General features: G+C 50.5%; 1 protein-coding gene across 5 annotated transcripts; it reads left to right on the top strand.

Annotated features, from left to right (window-relative positions):
* Nucleotides 1-862: 862 nt before the first annotated feature.
* On the top strand, nt 863-20,800 carry SAP130 (Sin3A associated protein 130; the record flags this gene model as incomplete). 5 transcript variants are annotated; one of them, XM_084267682.1, is made up of 20 exons in its annotated part: nt 863-977; nt 1,722-1,957; nt 2,575-2,733; nt 3,579-3,690; nt 5,706-5,830; nt 6,605-6,729; nt 7,330-7,480; nt 7,685-7,775; nt 8,056-8,160; nt 9,120-9,261; nt 9,504-9,625; nt 12,185-12,487; nt 13,299-13,473; nt 14,704-14,808; nt 15,561-15,922; nt 17,244-17,489; nt 17,759-17,884; nt 18,801-18,904; nt 19,591-19,704; nt 19,895-20,800. In XM_084267682.1, 20 exons carry the CDS (start codon nt 863-865, stop codon nt 20,051-20,053), a joined length of 3,177 nt encoding a protein of 1,058 aa, XP_084123808.1. In that variant the 3' UTR covers nt 20,054-20,800. The 5 variants fall into 5 exon arrangements, with proteins under 5 accessions (XP_084123808.1, XP_084123807.1, XP_084123806.1 ...); XM_084267681.1 differs by having other exon boundaries at nt 17,241-17,489; XM_084267680.1 differs by having other exon boundaries at nt 13,296-13,473; nt 17,241-17,489.
* Between the last annotated feature and the right edge of the window lie 1,883 nt (nt 20,801-22,683).

Below are 22,683 nucleotides of genomic sequence, written 5' to 3'. Positions count from 1 at the left end.
CGCCGCAGGCGGCTGCGGCGGCGGAAGAGGAGTTGGGCTCTCGGCGGTGGTTCGCTTAGCGACGGCTGCCGCGGGGCGCCCCGGGCACAGGTAACGCCGCGGGCAGCGCGACCGGCGCCGCCTCATTTCGGCGGCCGGGGTCTGAGCGCACCCCTGGGAAAGGGCCGCGGGCGGGGGGGCGGCAGCGGACGCTTCGGCGCGCGGTGGCGGGGAGTAGCCCGCGCCTGGCGGCAGCGTTGTAGCGAAGGGCGAAAGGCTGAGGCGGCGGTGGAGAGGGGCGGGGCCCTGCCTTGCGCGGCGGCGGCGGGACCGCGACCGTGGCGGGAGGGCGGGAAGGGACGGAGGCCGGCCCCCCGCAGGGCTGGCCGGGGAGGGCAGGGACGGGGCGGAACGGGCCGGGCTCCGTGGGGTACGCTGGGCGCGGGTAGGGGCGGCCCTGGGCGCCACCGCGCTCCCGGGAACATCCGGGCCCTGCGGCCCCTCACGGCGGCACGGCAGGGTAGGACGGGCCCGGGCGGCACGGCCGGCTTTCATTGGCCAGCGCTCTCTTCCCCGCCACTGGCTCGCCGCTTCGTGAGGTCATTAGTCATTAGCAGGGCCGTTTCTCACTGGCTGGGGCGGCCCGCGCTGGATTGGCCGGCGTGGAGGGGGCGCGCCGCATTGGCGCAGGGCTGGCAGTGTCGCTACCGCCGCGCCCAATGAGCGGGGCGGGAGCGGGGGGCGGTGCCTGTGGGGGGGGGGGTGGGGGGTGTCGTTGCTCCCCGTGAGGCGGGGAGGGGGGGCGGGAGAAGGCGGGCAGGGCGTACCGGTAGCGTGACGTGCCGTGACGTACCATAACGGTCGGCGGTGCCCGCAGGCGGACATGAGCTCGCAGCAGTTTCCCCGCTCGGGCGCGCCGCCCGCCGGCCTGGGACCAGCGCCGCCGCCGCCCATCCCCACCAGCGGCTCCGCCGGGCTCATCGCCCCCGCCGCCACAGGTAAGCGGCTTCCGGGCCCCTCCGCGGGCTGGGACCGGTGCCGGTGTGCCGTGGGCAGGGGGTGGCGGGAGGAACGGGCCCCGGTAGGGCGCTGTCGCCGTCCCGAATGCGAAGAATAACGCGAGAATCGGTTCAGCCACAGGCTGGGGAGCGGCGTCAGGGCAGAGCTGCTCCTCTCTTTCGTAGGGCTTCTCCCCCGGGTGCCCTCGGCTGGGGCGCTCCGTGAGTACCGGGGTGCGGGTGCCCTGCGGCGGGAGCCCTGGATCCTGCTGTCCCTGCCCGGGTGACAGGGTTCCCGTAGGCTGCCAGAGATGCCTGGGGCAGATTGGCTTCCTTTGTGGGAAGGCTTATACTTGGTTTTCAGCCCAGTACGCAGACAGACGAGGCATCAAACAGAGAGTTTTCAGTATGACCTGTTTGATGTGGGACTCTATGGAGGTTACTTAGGTAATCGTGTATTTCTCACTTGAAAGAGGATTTGGTCATTCTTTGTTTGGACAAGGTATTCAGGTGGGTTTCTTGGCCATGGCCCCAGGCTGCCCAGCATCACAAAGCCGGTCAGTTCTGAGGGGAACCTGCAGAAGCAGTGCCAGCGCTCCCAGCATTTTGGTCTCTGGAGTGTGTTTAATGATCAGGGTACATTTATTCAGACTGTTTCTGACATCACACCCCTGAGCTGATGGGTGAGCACTGCAGACTCGTTCACCTTTCTTACTTCTTTCCTCTTGTTCTCTCTCTCACTAGCGAGTGATGAATCGAGTCGCGACTCAGAAGTTGCTCCCAGAGAGCATGTGGGTCCCGGCAGCTCTATACAGCCTCGAGAAGAGAAGCAGGAACCCGTGGTGGTTCGGCCATATCCACAGGTTCAGATGTTGACACAGCACCACCCTGTTCAGTCTGGTGCCCCGGTGACAGTGACAGCACCGCCAGCACATCTGACTCCAGCTGTCCCACTCTCATTTTCAGATGGACTTATGAAGGTAATGAGAAGGCTCACGACTCATAGGAGGAAAAAAAAATTACAATCTATATTGTAAGGTAGAGTGTTGAGGGAAAAAAATATAAAATCACACCAAAAACTCTTCTGCTTTTGCTTCTTAACCTTTACTTGCATGGTTCTGCTGACTGGATGCTACCTTGTGAGTTTAGATGTCCCCATATGACACACAGAGGACTTTGTCATCTCACAGCATTATTTTTGAGGGGGTAGTTTGTTTATTTGTTTATGTCCTAAGAGAACAGTGATTTCAGTCAGTTTCTGGGATCTTTTCTCCATGAGACTGGATGAGAATCTCCCTTGAAGCGTTCACACTCAGTGTCTGTAGGGGAGTGCCAATGCTCTCACAGGTGCCACTGGTGACTCACACAGCATGTTGGGAGCTGCGTATTTCCAGTACAAAAGATGCCCTTTCTCTGTTCCAAGTGGAAATGGAATAGCTTAAATGACCAACATCCTTCCTCTCCTAATACTTAACAATACTTATCCTCATGCAAAGTCAACTCTTTCTCCAGGCTTTGACCCCCAAAAACTACTTCTGCCTCAGCACTGAGCTCACATGTAGAGCTGCCAACACTTGTGTCTTTGTATTTCTTGCAGCCTCCCTTGAAACCCACCATGCCCAGCCGGCCCATTGCTCCTGCTCCACCCTCTACTCTCTCGGCTCCTGCAAAAGTTCCTGGCCAAGTTACTGTGACCATGGAAAGCAACATACCACAGGCTCCAACAATTCCCGTGGCAACAATCAGTGGGCAACAGGTCTGGTTTGGGGGGGTTTGGTTTTGTTTTGTTTTCTGTTTCAGCTCATGGTGTTGTCAGATAAGTACAGGTATTGGTACAGCTGAGGTCAGCTGTTGTAGCAGGAGGGAAGGGTACACACAGCACATTTCCCCATTCGCTGCCCACTGGTTTGTGGATCAGTTCTACCTGATCTGCATCAGCCCTCAGACTCGGCTGCCACTGGCTCTTTAGAAAGCTGCTGTTTTGTTGACCCAAAAGCTGCTGTGCAGTGGAGTCTTCCTTTTAAAGCTCCTGCTGATCCATCTCAAGTGGAGAATTTCTAGTGCAGACAAAGTGCCTTTGCTGGATTTGAGTTGTTGTGGCTAAGGATGTGCAACAGCTTCAGTGGACTTTTATCTTTATTAATATCTCTTTGAAGTGTAGAATTATTAGAAAATAGGAATCATTTATTGCATCATTTGCCAGGTTCCCACTGTGCTCTTGACTTCACTGACTTGAGAGGTGGCACAAATCTATGCCTGACAGAGCCCTGATGGCAGAAGGTCTGCCTCTCTGGTTGATAATGTGGTGACTGCTGACTGGCTGTCACCCAGGCACCAACTAGGAAAAAGAGACTGGTGAAACAGATAAATGTTTACATCTTCCAGGCACAGTGTCAGCAGGGTCTGCAGCTTAATCCTGCAGAAACATCTGCCTCTTTCCCCACTCAGCTTACAAGGCATGCAACCTTTGTAAGCCATGTATTTCTGTAAAATCTCTTCACTTTGGGACAGGGGTATGGTAACGCTGTTAGTGTGGCTGTTGGTTCTCGTTAGCACAGCTCACTGTTCATTTTGGGGTTTGCTCTTTCTTGAACTCTGCAGGGGCACCCTAGTAACTTGCATCATATCATGGCTACCAATGTGCAGATGTCTATCATCAGAAGTAGCGCTCCTGGGCCTCCACTACACATCGGAGCTTCTCACCTACCCCGAGGTAAAGATCTAGCTGTGCTGTCCATGCCTTCTCTTCACAGCCTCTCAGAGGGGTGCATCTAGCCTTCACCTCTACAAATTTTCCTCACTGCTCACTCAGCCAATGCTCCAGCTGTTCAAACTGCTGGCACAGAGAGGTGACTGCTGGCCTCTGATGTATAACGCTGCCTTCAGTCACTTAGGGTGGGACTGTGTGACTGTGTACAGCGCTGGCAGATATCAGCAGGTCTGTGCTGTTAACACAGTGAACGCCTTCGAGGCAAAACATACACCAGTGTGGACTGGCCTGTCCTGAAAAATGTCATGTATGGTCTTGGTAGCAAGTGTTGTGTATGTATGACAGCAGCACCTGAAGGGTTGTGAGGCACATTCTGGTTCCCACGTGTCATAGGATCACTTGTGTGTGATAACACACCGTATTGTTTGTGTTTGCATTTACCCTTAAGTTAAATGCTGGTGCTGGCTACAGGCTGTTGTCTCCTGGGATTTTGATTGCTGCGGCTCACAAAGGAAAGAGGAGACCAGCCCCTTACAGGAAGCCCTGTGCTTGATGCAGTCTGATTTCTGACTGCAGTTTTACTTCCAAAAACCTTCTGGGTTGGGTTTCCAGTCCAATTGAATTTGAAGTGCAGTTTGTATTTTTATTTCTCTTCATATTTGATGGCATTTGCTCACTTGAGAAAAATAAATTGGTACAAGCAAAGACCTAAACTTTTACTAGAGTAGGTGGAAGGACTGTGCAGCTTTATTTGTCAGTGACATAAAATGTAAAATAGTAATTTTTGTTCCCTTGATTCTTCTGGGACAGCTGCCACAGGCTTTGTATTGTAATTTAATGTGTGTTTTGGCTTTTTGTGGGTTTTATTCCCCTGCTGTTATTCTCTCAGCTGGAACATTACCTCTTGAGGTAATAAATTCAGCTAGGGACATCTACAGAACCTATGCAGTCTGTCCTATGAAATGATTTCAAGGCATTTTGCCTTTGACAGCAGTTTCTTTTGATGAGGAGACAGCTGACAGCAGACAAATTATCTGAAATCCCATGCTGCTGTAGCTGTAGAAGTTGGGTGGGGTTTTTGTTTGGTTTCTTTTTCTTCTATTGCACATCATTTTCTTCAGAACCCAGTGATCATAGTGTTTGGATTATTTTTACTGACTTCTGTTTGTTGGAATATGAAAAGAATGGAGGTTCAATAGAAGGTTCTTACAGGGTGTAAGAGGTATCAATAAAGCAAACTTGTTTGAATTAATACCGACCCTTCCTCACTGTCCTGGTTTCGGACAGGATAGTGTTAATTTTCATCCTAGAAGGGAGTCTATAGCTGTGTTTAGGATTTGTAGAGTGGTGTTGATAACACACTGATGTTTTGGCTGTTGCTGAGCAAGGTTTTCCACCAAGTCAGGGACTTCTTGGCTGCTCAAACTACCCCGTCAGCGAGGAGGTGGGGGGTGCCTGAGAAGTGGTGGTGGGGACACGGTCAGGAGAGCTGATCCACAGTGACAAAAGGGGTATTTCATACCATGTGATGTCATACTCACCATGTAACTTGGGGGAAGCTGGCTAAGGGTTTAGGCTGCAGCTTGGGAACTAGCTGGTGGTCTGTGAGTGGTAAGCCATTGTGCTGTGTTTTCCTTATTCTGTATATTCATTTAGCATTGTCATTATTTATTTTTAATTTTTTTCTCTTATTGTTAGTTATTAATTTCCTTTTCTGTCATATTAAATTGTCTTTATCTCAACCCACAAGTTTTACCTTTTTTCTTATTTTTTTCCCTTTTTTTCCCTTTTTTTTCCTTTTATTTCCCACCATGGGAACTGGAGAGAGCAAACAGCTGTGGTGTTTTAGCTGTCTGCCAGTTTAAACCACAATTTTGAACCAGTGTCACCTGAACTGACATACATCTGAAATACATTTGGTCTGAAATACATACCATATAACATCAGAGTCTGTCTCTGTGGTCATATCAGAGGTATTTGGGTGCAGGGTATTTTAACACACTCTGTCTGTTCCCCAGGTGCAGCGGCTGCTGCGGTGATGTCCAGTTCTAAAGTAACTACAGTCCTGAGACCAGCCTCGCAGTTGCCAAATGCAGCTACGGCTCAGCCAGCAGTTCAGCACATCATCCATCAGCCAATCCAGGCAGGTAGCAGCCAGGCAGCTCTGCAGAATGCTGACCACTGGCTCCAGAGTCTTTGGACACTTCTTGTAGTTGTGTATTTCCTGGGCTGAGGCTTCCATTGGCTCTTGGGTTCTGTTTCTTGGGTACCCGTTTCTAACAGCAAGTACTGAAATAGCTGTGTTAGTCCTGTGGTTTTATTTCCTTTGTAGACTTGCTGCCAGAAACTGGGTTTTTTAAACATCTCCAATGCGCTTGGAAAACACAAGGAGGGTGTAAAGTCTGAAAGGTCTGGTGTGATAGGCTCGATTTGGTTTCTTCTTAAATATATATGTATTGATGTAGAATTAAAAACTTTTAAATATGCCTCTGTATTCCTCAGTGTATGTACACAGTTAAGGTGAAGATTGCAGATGTTGTCTCCCTACAGTAGTACTAGTGCTCAGTGTTAGGGTAAAAGGTTAAACATCTTTATGTCGTGCTTTGAGTTCCTGTATATACTTGGGTCAGGGTTTCTTTTCCTTCTGAAGGGGACTGACCTTTGGCTTTTTTCCTAAAGACCTTCAAGGGACCTGGCCTTGTTACCTGCTGGTTACTGATTCCTGCAGTGTGCATGCTTTGAATCCTGGGACAGATCCACTTAGTTGCAGATCAAGTCAGAGAGACCAAAAATGTCTTAGAATGCCAAAACTTAGTAACAAAATCTAGAAAACACAGTTTCAGCCAAGTAATTCCTAGCAATTATCTCAATAGCAGTATTTCCTTTCTGAATATGTCTCTTTCTGACTCTTTTACAGTCTCGTCCCCCTGTGACAACCTCAAGCACTATTCCTCCGGCTGTGGTGGCAACTGTCTCAGCCACAAGAGCTCAGTCCCCTGTTATAACTACAACAGCAGCACATGCTACAGAATCAACCCTCAGGTAGAGATGCTTTGAAATCTCCAGTACTCTGATTTTACAGAGACTGCAGGAAGGGGAGACATATGTGTTAAATCATCCAGAGCTGGTAACCATTTAGATGTGGGATGATGTTGTACAAAAGTACTAAAGCTAGGACAGTGCAAATACTTTCAGTTCTGTCGTGGTTTCACCCCTGACCAAAACCAGGACAAGTTCTGTGACTAAAAGTTACTCTAAGTGTGAACTGTTACTCTGAGAAAGAAAGCTTAATTAATCAGTTGGGATTTCCTGCTTCCTGGAAAGCAGAGTTTCTGTTGTAGCAGCATGTGGCTAATCCAGCCCATGTTATGAAGACATGGTGAAAAAACCCGACATGCCAGTGTTGGAAAGCATCCCTGACAGGAAGCTGACAGGTGTTACTGATGTCTGCCCTCCTAGTTGGGTGCTTACAGAAGGTGGGGACAGAACAGTGCTAACTAAATCCTCATAAGAAACTTGCCCATTGATTTGACGCTGCATTCAAAGAGAAAGAGACAAAGGATGTGTGACCCTGCAATCTTACCTGTGTGTTTATTATCCACACATGTCGTTATCTTCATAACTCATTTTCTTTCTCTCCAGTCGACCCACCCTGTCCATCCAGCAGCACCCACCTTCTGCAGCTATCAGTATTCAGCGGCCTGCACAGCCGAGGGATACAGCCACACGGATTACACTACCCTCTCACCCTGCCATAGGAACACAGAAGCCACAGCTCCACACCATGGCTCAGGTAAACTGGAAGAAGGAAAAAACACCAACCCCCTCTTGCTTCTTCTAGACATCTATTTAGTTTCTATCCTGAGTGCTAAGAATAAATGCAGAAAATGAGCTAGGTTAGAAACTGGGCTTCTCTACTGTCAGTGCAGCACAATTCCCTACTAAGTAAACGTTTGAAATGTACTCCTCTTTTAACTTGAAGGTTTTCTTTTCATAGAAAACCATTTTCAGTACTGGTACTCCAGTCGCAGCAGCAACAGTGGCACCTATTTTGGCAACAAATACGATTGCTTCAGCAACCACAGCTGGTGAGTATTCATAATGCTGTTGTGGGTGAGCTGGGGTGGGGGTTTTTGTCGGGTTTTCTTGTTGGTTTTCCCCTTGAAGGTGGGGCCTGATTACTTCTTGAGGACTTCTCCATGCATTTGGAAGTGCCAGAGCGGACTTGGGGGGAGAAATTACTGGGGTTTTTCAGGGAGGGCGTCTGGGCTGGGGGTTTTGCCCTCTTTCTTTGGATGTAGATACATGGACGTGACTGGGCTCCATAGTAAGATCTCGTATGTTTATTTGCTTGGTTTTTCTCTTTAGGTTCTGTGTCTCACACCCAAGCGCCTACAAGCACCATTGTTACCATGACAATGCCCTCCCATTCTTCCCATGCTACAGCTGTCACGACCTCAAACATCCCCGTTGGTGAGTGAGCTCAGTGTGAAGATGATGCTTCAGTTGTCTGTTTATGGTAGCAGTGTTCGTACATATTAGCAAATTAGGGAAGGGAAGAAAACTGGTTCAAGCTGGGAGAAACCAATTAGCAGGTCTACTGTGGCATAGTGGTTTTAGTACCAGGCAGAAATAGATGTTCTAGGAGGAATAAGAAATAAAATGGCTCATTAACTTACTCAATTGAATTTTTAGATGAACTTGGGCCTTCTGGTATTTCAGAAGCTACATCGTAAGACCTAGCATTGTAACTGCTTGGTGATAGAATGTAGTTCTCACAGTTAGTTTTGCAAGTTCCCTCCTGTCTTCCCGTGCTTCTTGAGGAGCAAGGTGTAGCCTCAAGCTGGGTTAGCGTGTTCATTTGGAAGTAGAACACTCAGGTCTAAAGGTGGGAAAGTTATTTGCCTCAGCACGGAATCTGCCCGAGGTGTTTGCTACAGGACTGCATAAGTTTCCTTCTGTTCATTTCAGTTTTCCTGCTGACCTCCTCCTCGTTCTTTTGAACTCTTGTAATATCTTCCCCTGGCATAAATTTCCAAGGAGTGAAGTTGTGTCTTAATACATCAGTGTTTCCTGTAAAGCTTTTGTAGGTGTGTTCTATTTCCCCCTTAGCCTCTGTCTCTGCCTACTTGTTTGCCTTGATCTCATTTCCCTTGGTGTCTTTCAAGTTCTCTTTTGAAAACTTGGATTGTTAAGTTCTTGACAGCAGAAAGGATTGGGCTGGTCCTATGGGGGAATTTGTTTGAACACTGGAGTAACAATCTGTTAGCAAGTGTAAATTCATATGTGTGTTTATAATGCCCTTCTGTTCTGGTACAAAGTGGTGAGAAATCTTAGTTTTCCTTTTTTGAGGAGAATTAGTCTGGCTTTTGCAGTGTCTACCAAGTTTTGCTTTGACTGCTAACTGATTGCATGCTTGTCTTTTTATGCAGCTAAAGTGGTTCCTCAGCAAATCACACATACTTCTCCTCGGATCCAGTCTGATTACACAGCAGAGAGGAGTAATCTCATACCCCTCTCCAGTCACCGGGCATCTCCAAACCCAGTAGCAATGGAAACCAGAAATGACAACAGGTAGGGAGATAACAGCCCTATGAAAGAGGGGGGCCATGGGAGTGGGCTTTGACTGTCTTGCTGCTGCTTTGGGTTCTGATACACTGGAAACTGAGTGTTTTTAGAAACATAGATTGGGGTGATTTGGTAGTTTTGAGTTAATCATAGTAGCTGAGATCACAAAACTCAAGGAGTGACCCAAAGGCAGGGGTTGAGGATGAATGTGAAACAGTGTGTGTAATACTTGCTCTCTCTGCCTGTAGGCAGTCGGTGCCTGTCCAGTTCCAGTATTTCTTACCAACGTACCCGCCCTCTGCCTATCCTTTGACTGCCCACACCTACACACCCATCACCAGCTCAGTGTCCACCATCCGGCAGTATCCAGGTAAGAGAAGCTTTGGGACAAGCTGGCTGACTCTTTGCTTGCTGGTTAGGTTAGGTACGAGCCTCAGAGGTGAGAGAAGTGAAGTGTTTGTGCTTGACTCTGTCACAAGGAGTCTTTGCCAGCTTGCTGGCTGAGGTGAATGCTCAGGAGGAAGGGGTATTGAGCTACTTCAGAGGTACTAAGCACAGCTAATAACTTTTGTATCCAAGGGTTTGCATCTCTGTAAACAGCCGTTTTGATCCCTCAAATCTAAACAGTTCAACTCCTCCAAACCAGACCCGGATGGATTGTGTTTCTTTGGTGTTCTGATAAGCCCACTGTAATCTCTTTCCACACAAGTGTGTGGTCTGAGGGAGAAACCTCCCTTAAAAATGGAAATAGCAAGCTGCAGTGCACACTTGTGTGTTAGTGCTCTCTTAAAAAGGATGGAGCAATTAACGTGCTAGAACTGTTGTGGTGCCTAGCAGTCACTAAAACACTCTGTAACTTGAGCCCACATAGTCAACCCAAACTTCTGAAAACTTCTTTTCACTTTCGGGGTTGGGGGGGGGGAACCAAACCAACTTGGAGCACTTTTAGGTAAAACTGAGCGGTTTAGGATTGTTCTCTCTGGTGTGATAATCTCCACAATCCAAGCCCTAGGGTTATGCATGATCCAGATTTTTATGGAACATCTATGTCTGCTGGCAGCGTGTTACCCTTGGGCAGTACAGAGGGGATTTGGAAGGACGTGGAGGTAGCAAAGCCCGTTTGCTGAATGGGAAAGTTTGCACAGAGGATTGAGTTACTGGGGCCTGTTCTTTCGGTCAGCGAAATTCCAGTGAAAAGCTGCAAGTCCTGACTACTTCATAGCAGGATTTGAGGTGGGCTTCAGGGTGACTGACTTGTGAAAGGGACAGGTGAACTTCTGTTGTAACTTCCTGTGCTTTGGCTGAAGGTTTTAAAGGAGAACGTGTGGATGAGCGGTCGTACTTGGGGCTGGTGGCTGCAGTTGAGGAGTTACAGAGCCCCTGATGACTGCAGACCATCAGGAGCTTTGGTAGCATAATGGGGTCATGGTAGGCCAATGTATGTTGGAGATGTATGTTCTTCAGCAGGAGCTTGCTGACAGAGACATTTAAACTGACTTGAAGCATCAGCTGAAGGTACTAACTTTGGCAGTAACTGGTGACAACTCAGATCCAGGCAGGGGCTTAGACAGCAGCACAGGGGAGACTTTTAAAAAAGACCATGGAGACAAGGGGTGTTTGATACAGAATTTGGAAGAAGAATGTTGTCTTTGGCTTTTGAAATGGTGGTTGTGTTTTTATAGTCTCACAAAAGGATTTTGGTGGATAGAAAGTTCTGCAACAAGAGTGTTTCGCATAAGGTGTTCCAGGAAGAGTGCTGTAATTCATGCAGAAATCATTCTCAGGGACCTGGTGCCAGGTTTCAGGGCTCTGACAGCAGTTGTTAGTGTCTTGTCAGCATGAGAATTGGATCGAAATCCTGTGACAATGAGAAAAACAGCTTGTTCTGTGATGAAAGGGCTCTCCATTGTTAGCCAGCAAGGCCATTGTTGGCAAGTTCACACTCACATTCCACGTACGGCTGCAGAAATCGTGGTACTGCACTGTAAAGACTGGAAATCTGGAGGTCTGGGGACTGGGCAGTCTAAGGGCTGTGTTAAATGCTGTTGGGGAGAAGCATGATGTGCCATGTAGTGGATCTGGAAAGGTGGAATCATGTCACTCAGAGCTGTAAATTGAAGTAAATGAATTGAGCTTTTGAGAGGGTGCTTCACTGGGAACAGTGTTCTGCTACAAAAAGATTGCCTGTTCCTTCTAGCTGTGGGATCCCACCTCTAATTGCCAGTCCTGTCCTGAGGCAGATAAGATTGTACTCGGCCTCAGAACAGTTTGTCCTCCTGGGCTAAGGAAAAAGGGGCAGGAGGGGGGTGGTTTGGGTTTTGTGGTTTGGGTGGTTTTGATTGATTGGTTGTGGGTTGGAGGGGGTGGGTGGTTTTTGGTTTGTTGGGGGTTTTTTGCAGCTATGTGGCTGGGGAAAGAGGAGAAGGCAATAAGCCTTCTTCTGAAGTGTACTTACTTTTGAGACTTTGGTGCAATCAGAAGGTTTGGTGTGTTTTAATTCATGCAGCAATAAGTTCTGTGGAAAGACTGTCTCTTGAAACAAAGCAGTTTAGGCTTCTGGTTGTTTATTTATTTCTTTTAAGTGAGGAAAATGTGAAGTGTTGGTACTTGGAGGCACTGTAAAACAAGATACTGAGCAAAACCAGCACACAGCTTTTTGAGATTGCAGGCTGAGTAGATAAATAATTAGAATAAAGAGAATTTGAGTCCCAAAGTAGACCTTGTGATTTGAAATAGAAAATGGAATGGAAATAGAGTAACGTTTCGTTCTTCTGGTGTAGAGTCGGAGCTCTCCCTTCTCAGATGCACTGCTGCAGCAAGCAGGCTGCCCAGCTGCACTTCCAAAGCAAACCAGCCTTTGATAGTAAATATCTGAGAGGGGTGCTGGGGTAACTGAGGCGTGACAAGGTGTCCCTGTTGCTGCTCCCAGTTTCAGCCCAGGCACCCAACTCGGCCATCACGGCTCAGACTGGCGTCGGAGTGGCCTCCACTGTCCACCTCAACCCCATGCAGCTGATGACTGTAGATGCGTCTCACGCCCGTCACATCCAGGGCATCCAGCCTGCGCCCATCAGTGCGCAAGGGATCCAGCCAGCGCCCATCAGTGCACAAGGGATCCAGCCAGCGCCAATTGGGACACAAGGACTCCACCCTGCTGCACCGATCGGCACGCAGGGCCTGCAGCCAGCACCGATCAGTGCTCAGCAGCCACAAGGCGATGCCAAGACTTCAGGTAAGAGGGACCAGGTCCGTGCTCCAGACCTAGTCAGAGCAGCTGAGCTTCTGTCCTACAAATTTGGCTTAGTTTTGTTCTGATTACTGATCTAGCTACAAGATCCAATAGTGCATGCTAATTACATGTGCATGCTTGTTCTCCCCAAACATACTTTTAACTGTTTTTTAATTATTTAAATTAAAAATATGACTGAGTACCTTCAGTGGTTGGTTACCTGGTCTTGCACTGTGGTAGAAACCATCTTTCACTCAAAGAGATTGACCTGATGAAACCAGGTGATTGAAGAAATGGGATATGGCAACCAGGAGAATGTGCTGTTGCAGAGTTGGCAGGCATGTTGCATGGTGGCTTCCTGGCTGGCTAAGTGCTCTGCTCCCACCAGTTGGCCAGACAGGCTTTGGCAGAAGGTCAGGACACAGGCATAGCTGATGGCAGTTACTGATGGTTCCTTGTATTGTTGCTTAGACTCTACTAGCAGTGTTATTCTGTTGACCTGATTGTGTTGGTGTTCTCCATAGTCCTTCCTGCTCTTTCCATTTCTTTGGGAAAAGATGATTCCCCCAGCAGCAGTTTTAGGCAGGAGGTACCTTCTGCCTTCCCTGCAGAAGGTTCAGTGAACACATTGCTTGTAGTAGAGGTCTTGCTAACAAAGTGTTCTGAGAGCACCACAGCAAAAGATTGCAGGGCTCAAGGGAGCTGGACAACACATACCCTGCAAACACCTGCTTTGTCACCAAATTTCTTCAAGTAACCACTGCTTTTTCTGCTCTGTTCTCTCTGCTGTGTCAATGTCCACCCTTCCCAGCAGTAGTCCTGGCTGATGGAGCCACCATTGTAGCCAATCCTATTAGCAACACGTTCAACACGGCTTCTGCAGCAACGACAGTCGTGCAAACCCATAGCCAGAGTGCCAGTGCCAGTGCGCCAGCCCAGGGCTCTTCCCCGCGCCCGAGCATCCTCCGGAAGAAACCAACCACAGATGGGTGAGTAAACTTGAAGATGACATATAAAGGAGGCTTGTGTGCAGTCTAGCCCAGCTAAATGGAAGCACTTCAGCAGAGATAAGAAAAGTTTACCGGATTATTCAGTTGGCAGTGGCTGTGTGTAACCTGCTGATCTGCAAAACACGCTTCTCTGCCTCCCCTAGGGTAGGATACAGTTTCCTCTTCCTGTCAGTCATAAAACAAGGAGGACAGTTTGTCTCCTTGCTCTTGAAAGTGACCTTTTGAAGGAAGTGGATTTGAGGCTTTCTCACTTAGTGTAATAAAACCCAAAGAGTTCATAATCTACTGAAATGAGAATTCAGTGCTTTGTCTTCAATGCTGCTCTTGGAATAATATGTGGATGAGTAGAAAGGAGGATTAGTACCCTGCTGTGAAACCTGATTAGGAAAGAGGAAGGGAGTAACTTAACTCTTAAAATATTTTATGTTGTCTGTCTAGGCTTTAATGCCTGAATAAAGAGGCTTCAGAATTAACACCACATTTCATGCTGGCTAATGACTGAAAACGTGTGGAACTGATACGTCCTCTGAGGCTGAAGTTGCGGGGTTTTTTTTTTATTTGGGTGGAAACATTTTCAAAGTTAGAGAGGCTGCAGGCTATAAAACTGAAGCAGACATTAAAGAAGCAGAGGTAGATCACTAAGGAATGTTTCCATTTGAGAGGCTGATTATTTTGGGCAACAGTTTGACTTTCAGCCCCACGGGAGACTGAACAGTCCCTAAAATACTTCTCGGTTAGCCCTGTACTGCCTACGTCCCCGTGTGGGCCCTGAGGTCGTGAAGTCAGGCTTTTACACAGTCTAGTCCAGCTAACCAAAGCAGCTGCCTGTCTGAGCAGTGTTCAGTTCCAGATGATTTGCTCACTTTGGAAATATCAGGGGACAGTGGTACAGCCACTGGTGGAGCCTGGCAGCCTCAGCAGGACACTCTGACTGGCAGGAGCAAAGTAAAGCTGCCATTCTTGGAGAAGCCCCGAGCGGGGCGTGACTAGGCCAGGGCAGCTCAGCTTTTAAAGAAAACAAAGCTTAACATCTAGTTTATAAAAATCAAATTAGACTCTTTCTGTAGCAAATGGGTTATACGGAAAACGGCGCGGTGCTGCAGCTGTAACTCCTGGGTTTGGGCAAGAGAGGGTTGATGTCTTTGCTCTCTGTGGTATTTGTCTTTGCGTCAGAGAGGTGGGAGTCTTAGATCTGTCTGTCCTGTGCAGGCTGGCGGTCCGGAAAAGCTTAATTCCACCTCAGCCACCCGAAGTAGCCAGCACGCGTGTCGAGAGCACTATGCGGAGCACGTCTGGATCACCAAGGCCTGCTGGGTAAGGCTTCAGGAAACAACCCACCACGCCATAATAGTTTAATTATAATCTTGACTTGTCTTCTTCTGCTACTGGAGGCTTGGGTTTGGTTTTTTTCTCTTGGGAAACTTCATCTGTTTTGAATTGTCCGTGTGATGACGCTGAATGGACACGGCTAGCTCTGCTGTTGGGAAGCCCAGGCAGTCACCTTTTGAAACTTGTGGTTCTGAGCTTTGAGTAGAGACAAACAAAACCCCCTCTGCTGTTGTAAAAGATAGGCCTTGAAACTTTTTTTCCTGTAACACTTGAAAATTAATGCTGAAGAAATGTAAACAGAGCTTCTACTCTGTTTCTGTTGAGTTCAGTGCCTTTACAATTAATTGGCTTGTAACTGTTTGCTATGTTGGGAAACAGAGCGTGGGGGACAGTACAGCTTGGGGTAAAAGTTCCTCTTGTCTTCACTGTGAAACTGGCTCGATCCTTTTACAAGTGCTTTGAGGTTACCTGGAATTAATCATGGGATTGGCTTGTTACAGTGAGTGGAAGAAAATAGCACTTATAATAAATGCAGAAGATTAGAAAGGGAGTGGAGGAGGAAAGGTAACTGAGATGATGCCTCCTCCTGTGGTTAAACACATCACGGAGCCAGGTGTTACTCACAGACACAGGAAGAACTGGACGGTCTGAGTCAGCCCAGCTCGTTGGCTGTGTGCTCAGTGGTCATGGCTGAGTCACAGTTACCTTCAGCTTGTTTCTCTCTTTTGACATTACAGTGCCAAGCCAAAGCCTGAAATTCACGTGTCCATGGCCACTCCGGTCACTGTGTCTATGGAGGCAGTGTCTAATCAAGGCGGCGAGCAGCCCACCATTGCGGTCCCCCCTACCTCCCAGCAGCCCCCCTCTGCCATTCCAACGATCATCGCAGCAGCCAGTCCCACTTCGCAGCCCGCAGCAGCGCTGTCCACCATTCCAGGGGCCGTCCCACCCGCTCCGCCAACTTCTACCACGCTTGTGGCAGCACCTGCTCCTCCATCGACCATGAGCGGTGCCCTGTCAGCGGTGCTGGGTCCTGCCGTGCCAGAGATAAAAATCAAAGAGGAAGTGGAGCCTATGGACATAATGCGACCAGTATCTGGTAGGTGGTGGTGGTTAATCATCATCAGGTTGTTGCTGTTGTTGAGACAGTGGGAGGATTTCAACACCTCCATCCTGAAATGACATGGCATCTCTTCCATGGTAGCACAGAGTACATCAAAGGGTTCTGTTCCCATGTGCCCATAGCTCGTAAAGTTCTTTGCCCTCTCCCAGGAGATGTGGTTGCTTCATTCGTGTTCAGGTGTTTCAGCTCCAAAGGGTCTGCCTGAATTCCTCACTTAAAACACACGTGCTCAGCAGGAGGACTGATGATGTATTATGGATTGGTACAGTTAATTTCAGTGTTCTCCCAAGTTCTACTGCTCAGGTCCAAGACCCTTTCTTGTATCAGAAAAACAGGTGACCAGAGCAGGACTTCACAGGGTCCTCCTGTGATACATGGGTATCTTTCTCTAGAACTTTAAAAATCACTCATCGTATCACTGTACTTAGCCAGCTTGGCCATAGCTGCTGTCAGATGGTATGATCAGTAAAATTCAGATCTCAGGTCAGGCACTACGCAGCATGGAAGTGATACGAATGCATCCCACGCTCACAGGTTATGTGGGACTGGATTTCTGCTTTAGTTGTTGGCTTCATTGCGTTCCTTAGAGCCGTATGTTGTTCTGTGATGGAAGGAGCTGCTTGTTATATATGAATCAGGAGCACAGGTAGATAGCCCTCAGCTCTTCAGGGTTCCTGTGTCTCTCACTGGCAATTGTGGGTAGGCCAGACTGTAAACAGATCCCATCCTGGCAACTTTCTGTTGCAGCCTTAGTGGTGCCCAGCTTTGGACTGTGTCAGTTGGTGCAGGAACCTCCTGCCACAGGCCGCTGACATCAGTATGAGTAGACTCGTGCAGGGAGTGCTGCAGTCCTGACCTGACTGTGGGCGAATCTCTACTTGGGTTGCAGAGGGGAAAGGGACGCGATGTGGCCTCTGATCTGTGCTGGTGGCCATCCACATGCACCTTTTCTACAGTAACACCAGGCAGAAGTTGGCGTAGATTCCTTCTTGTTGCATTCCACTAACGTAAGCTTTGGGTGTGAAGGAACTGAGGGACAGTTGTTCCTTTGCTTGTTCTTGGAGGTTCTTGTACATGAGACACTAAATTTTGCAGGATACAGGCCTGTCCTGGCAGTTGCTTAATACCTGTCTTAGTACATGCATGGAGCTGAAATGCATGTATGGTGGAGTCCACTTGTGTGGACAAGACACTGAAACAGCAGCTACTGTAGGAGGTAGCATTCAGTCAGTGTTAGTGTGTTACCTTTGTGCTGCGGGTGACTTGAGTCCTTTCCCTCTTTCCTCCCTGTCAGCAGTCCCTCCTCTGACCACAAGTACTGTGTCTCCGTCCTTGGCATTGCTGGCCAACAATCTCTCCATGCCCCCAAGCGATTTGCCACCTGGTGCCTCCCCAAGGAAGAAACCCCGTAAGCAGCAGCACGTCATCTCCACGGAGGAAGGGGACATGATGGAAACAAACAGCACTGATGACGAGAAGTCTACTGCCAAAAGTTTGCTGGTGAAGGCGGAGAAGCGCAAGTCTCCTCCAAAGGAGTACATAGGTAAGGTCATCTCTAATGCCTGTCTTCCTGGTCATGTGTGTAACATTGCTTCTCAGAGAAGGGGCTTGATCGCTCTCCATCCTTGAAAATACGAATATTACAGAATCCAAGTATCAGTTTCTCTATACCTTGTGTATAGTGATGTCCCTTGACACGTAGAGGTAGTGAGTGCTTCCTGATCTTGTGCTGGAGTTACGTGTCCTGCCAGTCTTCTCCTTTCCCCCACTTCATGATGGTAATAACACCCTTCTCCCTGGGTCCTCTTCCAGATGAAGAAGGCGTAAGATACGTCCCCGTGCGCCCAAGGCCGCCTATCACGCTGCTCCGGCATTACCGCAATCCGTGGAAAGCTGCTTACCACCACTTCCAGAGATACAGTGATGTCCGGGTAAAAGGTCAGCCTCCTCCTTGTAGTTTGACACTCATCTGGAAAGATCTCTTCCCTGTTACAGGTGTTTTAGGAGAATTCTTGGCTAGCTGGTGGTGTAAGCAATCCCACAAAAAGGGTTCGATTGCAATTGGGGAACACAGGAGTTGATCAAGTGAGCTGCTGCCTTCCATTAGCTGGATATTGCCTAAATCTCTTCCACTCTTAAGAGAGGAGAGAAGGGAAGGGCACTGCACAGAGGTAGCTATCTCTTTATAAAAGAGAAAAAACATATGGTTATCCAGAGGTGTATTTATGTGCAGTGATAGAAACTTCTAAGGAAAGGACTCCTTACAGAAGTGACATGCTCTGGTGATGTGCCACAGTTGAGTGTTCTGATTTTCTGCCACCTAACAAACTGGCCAGGTTAATTGGAACCATTCTAGCTGTAGTGTGACTGGTCTTGTCAACTAAGAGGTGGGCTTTTAAAGAAGGGCTCCTCTCTAACATCAGGAAAATGGAGATCAGGTATAGGTTGGGGGGGAGTGTTTTTGGGATTTTTAGCTAACATCTTGGAATGCATTCTCAGGTTGGGTTTTCACAACTGTGAACACATCAAGGAGGGAGTAGATAGGTGTTTCAGTGGTGAAGGATGGGCCCTCTACTCTCTTGTGCAGGGTGCTGAAACACAGAGCACTCACTACTTCTCTTTAAACCAGGAGGGGAACAGGGTAGAATTTTTCTGGAAATACAGATGCCCTGTTAATGAGCGAGTCAGATGCGCAGCAGTTGGGTAGCTGTTTTCCTGTCTGAATCAAAGTGCTGCTCACTTGCTTGTTAAGATGTAGGGAGAGCCAGAGTTGGTGTAAAGTTTATGTTTGAGAAGAGAGGCCTGGGAAACCCCTGGAATCTAACTAACATATCTCTGTATTTCCTGGTGGCAGAAGAGAAGAAGGCTATGCTGCAGGAGATTGCCAATCAGAAGGGTGTATCCTGTCGTGCACAAGGGTGGAAGGTCCATCTCTGTGCGGCACAGCTACTACAGCTGGTAGGTGAATGGGGCTCGGCAGCTTCCTACGACGCGGGGGAATGCAGAGTTGCTAAGACAGGAGGATGCTTTAACAAACTCAGTACATGGTCATCTAACATTGGGATACTGTAAAGGAGCTGGTGTGTAGTGCCCAAAGGGAGTGGGACATGCTTCCCCCTTTCTCAGGAATGTGGCGTAAGTGGCTTGGAAACTTAGAGTGTTGATTTTGATCCAGACATAAGAGCTGATGTATTTTGTACAGATGATCAAAATTGGCAACTCCCTCCTGCTGATGCACAGGTCTGAAGAAGCGTCTGTTTGGGATGGTGCGGCTGATCTGAGGAGGCAGCACTGATCCACATTCCTGGATGCTTCTGTTTCAGGTTGGGGGTGAGGTAGGTGCTCTGCATTCTAGCACCAAACTCCCCAAAACCTCTGCATTCCTGGAATAGTATTGTGAGCAATAGGGGAAACAGTTCTGGTTAGGATCCATGTTTGTTCAGAAGTGGAGCAATCCTGTAAATAGGATTGTTAGTACGAACCATAGTGCCACGCTCTGCATCAGAGGCTCCATCTTCTGAATTACTAACATGAGCAGCTGAGAGGGGAACGGATTGTCATCTTCTCTGTGTAGCTCTCTTAATGCGGGCGCATGTTTCCTGGCCCAGCAGTGAACCTGCTCATGAAGTGCTGATGTTTTTTAGACAAACCTGGAGCACGACGTGTACGAGAGACTGACCGCGCTGCAGGAGGGGCTCATTCCCAAGAAAAAGGCGGCGACCGACGATGACCTGCATCGGATCAACGAGCTGATACAGGTACGTAGGTCCCCGTGGCCTCTCCACCCAGCGACACTACTTTACCCTTCACCCCCCCATAACCCTGCCACAGTTAGCAAGGGCTAAAGCTGACTTGGGAACAAATCATGTAGGAACACTTCCTGCGTCGCCGGTTGCAAGGGGGAGGCTTAGACACTCTGCTGTTAGTGATGAAGGTGTTTTGTTTCAGGGGAACATGCAGAGGTGTAAACTTGTGATGGATCAAATCAATGAGGCTCGCGACTCCATGCTGAAGGTCTTGGATCACAAGGATCGTGTTTTGAAGCTTCTAAACAAGAACGGAACTGTCAAGAAAGTGTCCAAATTAAAGCGAAAGGAGAAGGTCTAAAACCAGAATAATGACTCTGGAAATGGAGAACATGTACAGAATGGAGCTGAACCTTTTTGTAGTTTGGGTTTGTCGTTGAGCAGAGCACCTGAATAAAAAGGATGAGTTTAGGGAACAGACGGTAACAGATGGACACGTGAAGCCTGGTGACCTGAAGGGCTTGTCACTGATCTGTCATAACGAGCAAAGATTCTTCTCTCAGGCTCATCCCTTTTTAAAGTCTTTCCAGTCCCACTTGTTTAACTCTCCTGCTGTGTCAGTGCCTACTAGTTGGAACCAGTGAAGCACTGTGGCAGACAGTGCTCTCCCCCTGCGCTGCGGCTGAGGGGTAAAGCTACAGAAGAGGCAGCAGAGGCCACACAGGAGGCTGACATACAGATATGGACCCAGAGGGCAGCCATGCTTCAACGCATTGGAAATCACACTGCTTCATTACCCCGTCCCGTTCTCGTTCTTCTGACCTTCTGCTGGCTGAAGTAGCCATCTTTAAACTGGTGCCACTGCACTAGGAGCTGTGCTGCAGGCAGAGTGTCTGAGGGCTCGGAGGCTCTCAAGTTCAAAAAAGGAAAAAGGGGGGGGTGGGGGGAAATCATTTCCAAGTGATTTTATAGTGTCCGTGTGTGTGTGTGTGTCTCTGTTGGTGCCCTGGGATACTTGTTTTGAAGTACCTCTTGCAACGGAGGGCTTCCTGTAGCTGGTGTAACGTTAACTGTATGTACTACATACATCAAATCCGTAATAAAGGACGTGGAGGTTTTTGTATGTGAGGGGTCTGTGTGCCCTTGCGCCTGTGAAACTGGTGTGAGCCCTGGGCGCAGCCTGCCGGGGGCGGAGTGTCGGTGCCCGGCAGACAGAAGGGCACCGCTGCCTTCACCTTTCGACTCCGGGCACCGGTGCGTCTATAAAGTCCCCAGGGTTAAAGGTTGCCGCATCAGGTCTGTTTTCCCCGCGTCGGGAGGGGACTCGGGCTTTATACGCCCGGCCTGGCTGCAGTTCCCGTTCCCCGCGGCTCCGCGCACATCCCCGGGACTGGGCTCCTTGTTTCTGAGCCTTCTGCCAGGGCAGTAACCGGCGCGGCCTGTTCGCGCTGCGGTTTGCTTTATCTGTGCGTGTTGCCCGGCGCCGGTCTCCTTTCCCTCAGCGCGGGGTTAAACCCCGAGCCCGGCCGCCCCTCCGCGCCCGGGAGCGGGGCCGGCACGCTGCGGCGGGGCCGGGGCAGGCCGCGAGCAGGAGGCGGGCGTTGTTCTGGCGTGGCCGGGACGTGCTCCGGCGCTTGCCCCCGGCCCGCACCCCGCGCTGCCCCGAGCCGGCCGCGGCGAGACGCTATGGGCGCCGGGACAGCGGAGCGGCCCAAGACCCGAGGAGCCGTGGGGGGGTGTGTGTGGGTTCTCCCCGCCCCGTGCCGCGCAATGGACGCGCCCCTCCCCCAAAGCACCGTCACAGCCCCCGCTGGCCAATGGCAGCGCGGCAGCCCCGCCACGTGAGGGTGTCTCCCCCCCCGCCCCGCCCGCCCGCCCGGTGTCAGCGCGCGGCTGGGGGAGCACCCCCCCCCCCCCAGCGCGCGCGCGCGCACGAGCAGCCCCTCCCGCCCCCGAGACTGTTTGTCCTCGCACGTGCGGCCGCGTCACGTGACGAGGAGGGAACCCGGCTCCGCGCGTCCTCCGGCTGGGAGCGGAAGTCCCGGTATCTATGGTTTGGGGGGGGGGGGGGGGAGGGGGAAAGAGCGTCCTCCCCTCTCTATGGTCGCGCTGGCACCGCGGGGCCGATGGGAGGCTGGCGGACTATGTACATTTTTCCCTCATTACCTCACAAGCAGGGAGGAGGCTGCCGGGATAGCGGAGGACCTTCCCTCGGCCTCGCTCCGGTCCTCCAGCTCCCCTCGCTACCCGGCGGCCCTGGAAAGCCCGGCTCGGCCGCGGCAGGCCCCGCTCCCCTCCCTCCCCGCCCGCCGGGCCCGCTTCTCTGGGGGAGCCTCGCCCAAGGCCCATGGCTCCATGAGGCGGGAGAAGGAGGAGGAGGAGGAGGCGGCGGGGCAGCAGCAGCAGCAGCAGCAGCGACGGTGGCGGTTGGGCTGAGGCGAAGGAGAAGCCGCGTCCGGCCCGGGACGGGGTGCAAGGAGGTGGGCGACCCCCGGGGTGGGGGCGGGGGAGGGGGGGGGGGAAGGTACCGGCGTCCCGCTCGCCTCAGTGGCAGGGAGGGGGTCAGCTGGGGCCAGAGGAAGAGGGGGGGGGGCTTTGGGGGCTTCTTGGGAGCAGAGGCGCCGGTGGAAAGTTTGTGTCCGAGCGGGCGGGGCTCGCCCCGCGGCGGGGGCCGGGCGGGCGGGAGAGAGGGAGGGGCGGCGGGGGGACCCCCGCCGCCCCTCCCTCTCTCCCGCCCGCCCGACCCCCGCCGCGGCTTGTTGAGGCGGGGGGGGGGGAAGCAGTGGAGTGTTGTGCCGAGTCCGCTCAGAGCGTGGCGGGCTGAGGCCCTTTGCGGAGTCAGCGTTCCCTCCGGCCCCCTCGGGTTCGTTATCTGCTGCTAAACCGGCGTCGTTCCGTGGCGGGTGGGTTGGCTTCGGAGGCTTGGAGAGGCCTCCGGCGGAGGGGGAGAAAAAGCCCGGAGCCGGACGGTGCGGCCGCCTTTGTTAGGCC

The sequence above is a fragment of the Gallinula chloropus genome, assembly GCF_964237585.1.
Source record: "Gallinula chloropus genome assembly, chromosome: 8".
NCBI classification, from domain to species: Eukaryota; Metazoa; Chordata; class Aves; order Gruiformes; family Rallidae; genus Gallinula; species Gallinula chloropus.
This window is presented reverse-complemented; position numbering and strand designations above follow the sequence as displayed.